The following is a 10,635-nucleotide window of genomic DNA, read 5'->3' on the forward strand; positions in this document are numbered from 1 at the left end:
ATTCAGGGCCTCAGAACAAGCCCCCAAGAGGGTCATTATATTCTTTGAGCTGTGTCTGTGCTGCTAAACTGGGCTGGGCTCCTGGCACAGAAGGAGATGCTGGAAACCCAGAAGAGCTTCAAAAACACATTTCTCTTGCTGAGCAGCTCTTCTCCCAGCCCAGCAGAGCTGGGGAACTGCCTGCAGCCACCCCAGGCACAGCACAGAGGCACAGAGAGCTTCAATCAGTCAGGGCTGGGAAGATGCTCAGAAGTGACTGGGGCAGAATCACTCTTAGTCCTTGACACAGGAAGCCTCTGGCTGCAGGACAGGGCAGCTGCAGCTCCTGGAGTGATCTCCTAAAGCTGGAACATCCCAATGCCTACAGACTCTGTGAGTACATTCTCTGATTCTCTCTTGTGCAGAGCAGCCAGGAGCGCCCAGGGCTGTCCTGCAGAGCAGGGTCGTGCAGCCCAGGGCTCTGTGCTGGGGCAGGGACTCTGCTGCCTGCCAGGGACAGCTCTCAGCCAGCCCTGGGAGCTGCTCACAGCACTGGGGACAAGGTCTGGGTGGATGGAAACAGCTGGTAAGGCTTGGAAGTGCTCTCCTTGTGTGGTGAGGATGCTGCATTTTTCAGGGCTGCTCCCAGCATGGCATTTAACTCGAGAAGGTTTCCAAGTAGAGTATACAGGGAGCACAGTGAGGCAGGGACTATATGAAAGGGAAAATCTTGCTTTTTTAATCTGCTGCTGTGGGTTGCCTTGATGGGAAATTGCATATAGATATTAATCTCTCTGATCAGGCTGGGAAAAAAAAAAAAAAATCTCAGATCTCAATAAACCAGCACAGGTCAGGAATCATCACAGAGTCTATTACAGGCAGAACCAGTGCCGCTTTTCCCACCTCCTCACGGTTGCTGTGAAATTGCCATGAGAGCCTGCAGAAGCAGCACTGGCCCTGGGCAGTGCCCTGTGCTGGGAGGGGTCTGCAGGGAAAAGCGGAGCCCCCAGGACTGGGCTGGACTCTGGAAGCACTGGCAGGGCCCAGCCCTGGGCACAGAGAAGCAGCTGCTGGCAGGGACAGCTCCAGGCAGCAGAGCCCTGGGCAGGCAATGGGGGGAAAGTGCCACCAAGCTGGGCCGGGATATTTAAAGTCCTCTCCAAAACGAAATATTCCATGATTACTTTTTTAACAGATCCTCATGCCAAGACACAGCAAATGTCCAACAGCAGCTCCATCAGCCACTTCCTCCTGCTGCCTTTGGCAGACACGCGGCAGCTGCAGCTCCTGCACTTCTGCCTCTTCCTGGGCATCTCCCTGGCTGCCCTCCTGGGCAACGGCCTCATCATCAGCGCCGTAGCCTGCGGCCACCACCTGCACACCCCCATGTTCTTCTTCCTGCTCAACCTGGCCCTCACTGACCTGGGCTGCATCTGCACCACTGTGCCCAAAGCCATGCACAATTCCCTCTGGGACACCAGGAACATCTCCTACTCAGGATGTGCTGCTCAGGTGTTCTTTTTTCTTTTCTTCATCTCAGCAGAGCTTTCCCTCCTGACCATCATGTGCTACGACCGCTACGTGTCCATCTGCAAACCCCTGCACTACGGGACCCTCCTGGGCAGCAGAGCTTGTGCCCACATGGCAGCAGCTGCCTGGGCCAGTGGCTTTTTCTATTCTCTGCTGCACACAGCCAACACATTTTCCCTGCCCCTGTGCCAGGGCAATGCCCTGGGCCAGTTCTTCTGTGAAATCCCCCAGATCCTCAAGCTCTCCTGCTCCCAGTCTGACGTCAGGGAAGTTTGGCTTATCATGATTAGTGTTTGTTTATGTTTTGCCTGTTTTGTCTTCATTGTTTTCTCCTATGTGCAAATCTTCAGGGCTGTGCTGAGGATCCCCTCTGAGCAGGGACGGCACAAAGCCTTTTCCACCTGCCTCCCTCACCTGGCTGTGGTCTCCCTGTTTATCAGCACTGGCTTTTTTGCCTATCTGAAGCCCCCCTCCATCTCCTCCCCATCCCTGGATCTGTCCCTGTCAGTTCTGTACTCGGTGGCACCTCCAGCCCTGAACCCCCTTATCTACAGCCTGAGGAACCAGGAGCTCAAAGATGACCTGAGGAAAATCATCATGAATGCTTTTCAGAAGCAATAAACTCTTATTCTCCTTTATAGCTCTTTTGATGTTACTCATTAAAGCCCATTCTGTACCTTGTGATTTTCTTCGAGCATGGGTATTATATTTTTGGGTATTTCTTCACAGGAAAATCTTTTTCTGTACCATTTTTAATTCAGTATTTGCATTTCCAGTGTGAACCAAAGACTGTGCAACCCAAGAGTTTTACTACATATGCATATGTGCTTACACAAAATAAAGAACTCTGTAGTGCCATGTTCCCCTGACAGTTTTCCTCCCTGACTTCTCTGGAGCTGCAGGGTTGGTGCCTCTGGAAATATCTAGGGTGAAAAGGGAACCCCAGTGCTCTTCACTGACAGGCAGCTCCAAGACTTCTGCTCCATAACCTCCCCTTCCTTCACTTCCACACTCCCCTTCAGAGCCCCTGTTCTGGTTTAAGGCCTCAGGGCTCTCTCAGCTCGGTCCCAGTCCTGCTGTGTGACTGTCCAGGCACTGCAGGCAGGGACAGGCCATGGGCACTTCTGGGACAGAGCTGGGCTCTGCAACAGCATTTCCATCATGCAAGGGCATCTCCCCAGTGCAGGGCCTGAAAGCTTCAATCTCCTTCCCAGTTTGCTCTCAAGGATGTTCCCAACACAGCGCCCTGGAGAGGAGAACAGCAGTGATAGCAAAAGTGTGGCGGTGCTCAGGGTGGGGCTGTCCCAGCAGTGCCCTTGCAAAGCCAGCCCTGCTTCCAGCAGTGCCCTCTCACCCCAGGGCACAGAGGTTGTTCTTCCCTGCCTGGGGGAACATCAAGTGACCAGGTCAGGAGTCTGTGTTTGCAGTGCAGGGACATTCCATAGCCCTGAACATCCTGTGTGTGTGTGAGGGGACATAAACCCAGTGAGCACAAACACCTTCAGCTGTTGCTGGATTTCCATAGTGTAAAGTCTCCTGAGAGCCCCTGGATGCAGGGCTGGGATGAGCTCCTGTGCCCAGAGCTCCCTGTGTCCATCCCTCTGGCCGTGGGGCACCTCGAGCAGGGGCAGGACAGGGTGACACCAGCAGGGCTGAGGTCCATGCCAGGCTCTGGCAGTGACAGCAGAGCCCAGGGAGCCCCTGGCCCTGCTGCAATGAACTGTCTGTGTGTGTGCCAGGGAAGGACTCGTGTCCCTGGACACCCCTGGGGCTGTGAGCAGTGCATGAGCCCAGCTCAGGGCTGGGCACCTGACAGAGCCCTGACATTTCTGGGGGTGCCCATAAGAGCAGAGTTGGGCAAGGTGAATGTGGTTAAACTCCTCTAGTCATCAAGTGACAACAGAGTGTCTCTGTCACTGTCCTTCCTTAATCAGAGAACAGGAGAAAATAAGGTGAAAGAATTGTGAGTCAGCCTAAAGAGAAATTAATGTTAGGGGGACTTAAAAGCAAAGGCCAAATGCAGAAGCAAGGAAAACCATGGAGGGACAAGAATTCAGCATAAGAATTCAGCACATGTAGTGGTTCTTTTGGAAGACAAATGTATCAATACAGAAAATCCAGAGACCCTCTTATCCCCCTCATTTCCCTGCTGATCAGGACATGCCATGGAATGGAAGATCCCTTGGGTCAGTCCAGCCCAGCTGTCCCATCCCTGTGTCCCCAGGAACATTTGCCCACCCCCAGGCCATTGGTTTGGGAGTTGCAGAGATACCTTATGTGGGGCCAGCACTGCTAAGGAGCAGCCAAAGCCTTGGGATGGGACCAAACCCACTCCAGCCACAAGAGCTGGCACAACAGGGCAGGGGCTGCTTTGGGCAAAGGGAACTCCATCCCAGCCACACCCTGTCCAAGGGGGCTCAGGGGCCTCTTCCCACCTCTGTTATTCCACAATTCAATGAAACTTTTCCTTGGAGAGCTCTCTGGAGACAGAATTGACAGATAGGCAGCAGTACAAACACAGCAGCTCCTGTGAGGAATGAACCCTCCCAGGGCAGTGCTGTGGCAGAAGATGCACCCAGGAGGAGGAGGAGGATGAGCTCAGTGCATGTGTGTGTGTCCCAAGGCACAGAGGACGAGGGTGGACAGAGTTCAGGGCAGGGCTGGCAATGGCATGGCAGAGCCAGGAGCAGTGAGATGGGAGTGTGCAGCCTGCAGGGACACAGCAGCAGCTGTGGGACAGAGCAGGACAAGCTGTGCTGAACTTGGCCAAGGGCCCTGGCAGGGCTGGCAGTGCCCAGGAGAAGCCAATTCTTGGTGCCCTGGGGCACAGCAGGGTCTGTGCCACCAATGGCTCTGAGGAGACACCTTGTCCTGAGCCACTGGGGCCTCCTGGCACAGCCCCAGCAAGGCTGGGCACTGTCACCCCTTGTCCTGCCCTCAGCATCCCCCCACATCCCAGTCGCCTCAGGGATCTGCTGGGACCAGTCCCTGGGGAGCCTTGGTCAGGAATGGCCCTGGGGACTCCTTCATGCTCCCAGGGACTGCAGGTTTTTCAGAGGACTTTGGGTTTTGCTTTTGCCTTGGAGTCTCTGAGAGCTTTGTGCAACCAGGACCTTCAATTCTCTCCTCCAAGGAGTCCAGGAGGAGCCTGTGTTGGTGATGAACCTCAGTGGGACTGGCACTGAAACTGCATGAAAAACAGAAACCCCTCAACATCTTCTCAGTGCTAGAGAATTTAGGCATAACTGTTCTGGTCAGAATGTTATTGTGGCCAACATGTTCAATAGAAATCATTCCACCCACATATGCCTGGTTTGTGCAGTGTAAATCATTCCATCACACATGGTTCTTTACTAGGCTTTTCACATATTTATAAAGACAAAACTGAAAGGAATTCATGGTTCGTTAGAAAAATTAACTTATCTTAAATTGCACAGTTCTTAGTATTTGATCTCCTATTAGTTACTGATCCCTTTGCCCTTAATGTGAATTAATTAGGTTCAGTGTCACAATGCTCTCCTTGTTTCCATGAGGCCCCACAGTGTCACAACTGTCCCTTCATTCCACCAAGCCCTGCAGTGTCACAAAGGACTCTATAATTCATGAGACCCCACAGTGTCACAGTGGTCTCTTGGTGCCATTTGTCCCACAGTGTTACATGAATCCTTAGTTCCATGGAGTCCTGTAGTGTCACAATGGCCCCTTGTTTCCATGACACCATGATGTGTCACAGTGGTCTCCATGATTCCATACTGCCCTGCAGTGTCACCATGGACCATTGGTCAGTGAATCTCCACAGTGTCACCATGGCCCCTTGGTTCCATGGACCCCACAGTGTCACTGTGGTCCCCTGGGTTCCACAAGGCTCTGAGGTTCCAAAAGGGCCCTTTGGTTCCATGAGGTTTGGCTGAGTCACAATTCACTCCTTGGTTCCATAAGTCCCTGCTGTGTCACAGTGCCCATGGTTCCATGATTTTCCATGGAGTCACCATGGTCTCCCTGGATCTGCAGTAAAACAACAGTCTCCTTGGCACCATCTCACCCCAATTTCTTAATGGCTTTTTGGTTCCACGAGCCCCTGCTCTGCCACAAAGGCGTCCTTGGTTCCATAAGGATACAAAAGCTCCACATAAATATTGAGCAACACCTGCTTAACACACCTGGGAACATCTGTCTGCATTCAAATTAGGCATTAAAGGTGAGAATGGCACCAGCAGCTTCCACCTGCAACAGAGATCCTGGGAAAGGACAGGGACACAGTGTTCAGCTGAAAGACTCTGGGAATTCACAGAATCACAGAACCACTAGGTTGGAAGAATAAGATCATCAAGTCCAATCCCTGCCTAACACTTCCATATGGCACCAAGTGACACATCCAGTATTTTTTTAAATCACATCCAGGGATAGTGTCTCCACCAACCCCTGGGTAGATCATTCCAGTACTTTATCACCCTTTCTGTAAAAACGTTTTCCTAATATCCAACATATATTTCCCTTGGCACAGCTTATCACAGTCCTCTCATTCAGTCAGTTGTTTCCTGGTGAAAAAGACCAACCCCCACCTGACTACAACCACATTTCAGAAGTTGTAGAATGTGATAAGGACACCCCTAAGTCTACTTTTCTCCAGGATAAACATCCCCAGCTCCCTCAGCCACTCCTCACAGGATTTGTGTTCCAGACCCCTCTCCAGCCTTGTTGACCTTCTCTGGACACGCTCCAGCCCCTCCATGTCCTTCCTAAATTGGGGGAACCAGATCTGGACACGGAACTCGAGGGGCTGCCAACCAGTGCTGAGCAGAGGGGATAAATCACTGTCCTGGTCCTGCTGCCCACACCATTCCTGATCCAGGCCAGGTGCCATTGGCCTTCTTGGCCACCTGGGCACACTGCTGGCTCATGTCCAGCCTGCTGTCCATCAGTGTCCCAGCTCCCTTTCTGCCTGGCCACTCTCCAGCCACTCTGTCCCCAGCCTGGAGCACTGCAGGGGTTGTTGTGGCCAAAGTGCAGGACCCAGAACTTGGTCTTGTTAAACCTCACCTTGTTCGATTTGGGCCCTGGATCCAGCCTGTCCAGGTCCCTCTGCAGAGCCCTCCTTCCCTCCAGCAGATCAACATTCCCAGCCAACTTGGTGTCACCACAGTTCCATGAGGCCCTAGGATGCCACAATGGTCTCCGTGATTCCATGAGGCCTCCCAGTGTCACAATGTCCCTTTGGTTCCATGGGACCCCTTGGTGTCCCACAGTCCCTTGGATCATTGGGCCCTGCAGTGCCACAGTGCATCCCTGGTTCCCTTGGGGTCTCACAGTGCAGCAATGCTCTCCTTGGTCCCACAGTGTCACAACGACCTCTTGGTCCCAAGGGGCACTATGGTGTCAAACATGTTTGCCTTCATTTCATCAGTCTCTGATGAGCAACACTGGACCCTGGGTCCCTCAGGGCAGTGTCACAATGGCCCCATCATCACACAAGGTCCTGCTCTGTCACAATGCTCTGCATGGTCCCACAAGGCCCTGCAGGGTCACCGTGGCCTCTTGGTTCCATGAGGGCTCCGAGTGCCACCATGAATTCCTTGGTGCTGCAGTGTCACAGTGGAGCCCTGGTTACACAAGATCCTGCAGTGTCACAGGGACCCTTGGTTCCATGGGGCACCACAGTGTCACAATTGTTCCCTCAGTTCCAAGAGTCCTTGCAGTGGAACAAGGCCCCTTGATTCCATTGGCCCCAGGCTCTCACAAGGCTCTTCTTGGTTCTGCAGTGGCACAATGGCCCCTTGGTTCCACAAGGCCCTGCAGTGTCACAGTGGCCTCTGTGGTTCCACGAGGACCCAGAGTGTCACCATGGACTCCTTGCTTCCATGTAGCCCCACAGTGTCACAGTGGCCCCTTGGCTCTGTGGTGCCATGTAGTACACAGTGTCACCATGGTCCTCTCAGTTCCACGAGGCCCTGCAGTGAGTGTCACAATGGCCCCTTGCTTCCCCAGGGCCCTGCAGTGCCACAATCATCACAGAATCACCAAGGCTGTAAAAGACCTTTGAGAGCATCAAGTCCAACCTGTGACCCAACATCACTTTGTCACCCAGACCATGGCACTCAGTTACACATCCAGTCTTTTCTGGAACACTTCAGGGAACCACCTCCCTGGGGAGCCCATTCCAATGCCCAACCACCCTTTTTGTCAGGACTATTTCCTATGTCCAGTGTAAGCATCACATTGTTCAGCTTAAGTATTTCCCTCTTGTTCTGTCACTGTTCCCTGGAAGAAGAGCCCAATCGCCCTGGCTCCACCCTTCTGTCAGGGAATTGTAGAGAGTGATGAGGTCTCCCCTGAGCCTCCTCTTCTCCAGGATAAACATCCCCAGCTCCCTCAGCCCCTCCTCACAGCCCTTGAGTTCCAGACCCCTCACCAGCCTTGTTGCCCTTCTCTGGACACCCTCCAGCCCCTCCATGTCCTTTCTAAATCGGGGGACACAGAACTGGACACAGCACTCGAGGTGGTGCCCAACCAATGCCAGGCACAAGTGAGGAATCACTGACCTGCTCCTGCTGGCCACACCATTCCTGATCCATAGGAGTCCCAGGGGTTGGATGAGGGAAATGCTGGGGAGGAGGTGGGAACAAGTATGATTAATTGTCAGCCATGAAGGGTCTTGATTTTCATATCTATTCAGACTGCATTAGAGGGTGCTGGGAGTCAATATCAATTGGACATTGATGATATCTATCTATAAACAGAAAAAGAAAACCTAACAGTACAAAACTGTTCTCTCTGCATTGTTTTCAATATAGTATATTCAGAACAGACTTCCGAAATCTGTCTAATTAACTACAGAAGAATTGGAAACTTAAATTACTCCCAGGGGCTTTTCTTATTTGGATGTTTTGAACAAATGTTTATTAGCCTTTGCCACTGAATTCCTGAACTGAAGAACTCAAGAAAGAAGAGGCCTCTGGAGTAGTAAAATTCGTCAGCCTCCTCCAAGTGTCTGAGGGTCCATCCTCATCAGAGCAGGAATAGGAACAGGAACAGAAATAGGAACAGCTGACCCACTGACCACCCCCTGATTGACCACACCTGCTGACCACACCCACTGACCTTACCCACTGACCACATGCCACTTACCACCCAAATGGCCATACCTCCAATGACCACAGCACTGACAACGAGCACTAAGCACACCCATGGAACACACCTATGTCCAATCTACCAGTGCCAACACCGCACTGAGCACACCCACTGACCACCCCAATGACAAATCCTATTGACCACACCCCACTGACCAGCCCAACGACAACCCCTACTGACCACACACCATTCACCACACATATACTGCCCACACCATCAGCACCTTAATGACCAACTCAATGTCCACCCCCACTGACCGCACCGATTTACCACCCAACTGACCACAATCACTGACCAGACCCTCTGACTGCAGACAGTGACCACACTCACAGACCACCTCCGCTGACCACACCTCAATTACTGTGGCTCACTGACCACACAATGACCACACCCCAATGACCACCAAAGTGACCACTCCCACCTGACTACACAACTGACCACATTCACTGGCCACAGTGACTGTACGCAGTGACCACACCCTCTGACCACACTCACAGATCACCTCCACTAACTACACCCCACTGAACATCCAACTGATGATACCCCCACTGACCACACCCACTGTGCAGACACCAATTCCAGCACCCCACTGGCCACACCTGCTGACAACACAACTGACCACACTGCTGCTGATCAAACACTATGGCCTACACACATTGCCCAAGACCAGTGACCACACCCCACTGACCATAGCCACTGACTATTCCCCTCTGACCACAGTCACTGCGCAGACACCAATGCCCAAACCCCAGGGACCACACCCACTGACCACACAACTGACAACACCCACCGCCCACACTCCACTGACAAACCAAAAAACCACCCACACTGACCACAACCACTGGCCACACTCCACTGACAAACTGACCGTATCCCCACTGACCACTCCCATTGATCACACCAATGACCACACCAAATGACCACCTAACTGACCACCTCACCCGACTACCCAACTGACCACATTCACTGGCCACACACAGTGACTGTAGCCAGTGACCACACCCTCTGACCACACTCACAGACCACCTCCACTAACTACACCCCACTGACCACACCCACTGACCACACACCACTGATGATGCCCAGTAACTGCACCAACCGGCCATTCCCTCTCTTACCACAACCACTGACCACACCCCAATTAAAACCCTACTGACCATATTTACTGACCATACCCACTGACCACACCCAATGACCACCAACTGACCACCCCCACCCAACTACCTAAATGACCACATTCACTCACCACACCCACTGACCACACTCACAGACCTCCTCCACTGACCGCACTGACTGCACCCACTGACCATCCCTATCGACCACTATTACAGTACACACCAAATGACCACAACCAATGACTAAACACCAATGTCCACACAAACTGAACGCATACCACTTCCCACACCCCACTGACCACCTCAAATGGCCTCACCCACTGAGACACCTCACTGACCACCCCCATTGATCACACCTATTGCCCACACCCACTGACCACAATCCACTGACCACCCATTTGAACAGACTGACCACCCAAATGACCACACCCCACTGACTACACCCACTGACCACATGTAAGGAACGGTCCGAAGATTCCCTCATCTGCCTCACGACTGTCACAAGAACAGAGACTAAGACTCCAGGGACCCCACTTGTTTTGGATAGGAGTTCTGGCCTGGCCAAGGTGGATGCTTGCCAAGTGACTGTGTGCAGGTGTGCTTACCATGGTGTGCTGCATTCTAGCAGGTACTGGCCGGGAGTGCTGTGTTCTACGCCTCTTTCTCAGAGCAACTGGTTCTCCTCACAATAGTCTACAAATCTTCCCATCTCTTGGCCAGAGGCCACTAGCTTTGGAAAAAGGCTATAAAAAAGGGACTTTCTGAAGAGACTTTCGACATCTCCCTGCAGAAGGAAGACACACCTATGGCTGAAGACAACCATCTGTGGGTAGCTATTCCCCACCCCCCTCTTTCTTTCTCTCTCTCTTTACTTCTTTTTCCT

At 52.6% G+C, this 10,635-nt stretch overlaps 1 protein-coding gene across 1 annotated transcript; it reads left to right on the top strand.

The window, feature by feature from the left end:
- The first annotated feature begins 143 nt into the window (after positions 1 to 143).
- Positions 144 to 2,306, top strand: LOC130266951 (olfactory receptor 14A16-like). The gene is made up of 2 exons (XM_056516209.1): positions 144 to 372; positions 1,175 to 2,306. Exon 2 carries the CDS (start codon positions 1,198 to 1,200, stop codon positions 2,128 to 2,130), a length of 933 nt encoding a protein of 310 aa, XP_056372184.1. The 5' UTR covers positions 144 to 372; positions 1,175 to 1,197; the 3' UTR covers positions 2,131 to 2,306.
- The last annotated feature ends 8,329 nt before the right edge of the window (positions 2,307 to 10,635 follow it).

Source organism: Oenanthe melanoleuca, unplaced genomic scaffold (genome assembly GCF_029582105.1).
Source record: "Oenanthe melanoleuca isolate GR-GAL-2019-014 unplaced genomic scaffold, OMel1.0 S372, whole genome shotgun sequence".
Taxonomy (NCBI): domain Eukaryota; kingdom Metazoa; phylum Chordata; class Aves; order Passeriformes; family Muscicapidae; genus Oenanthe; species Oenanthe melanoleuca.

Coding starts and splice junctions, on each gene's coding strand:
- LOC130266951 (XM_056516209.1), top strand. CDS start 1,198: ATGTCCAACAGCAGCTCCATCAGCCACTTCCTCCTGCTGCCTTTGGCA.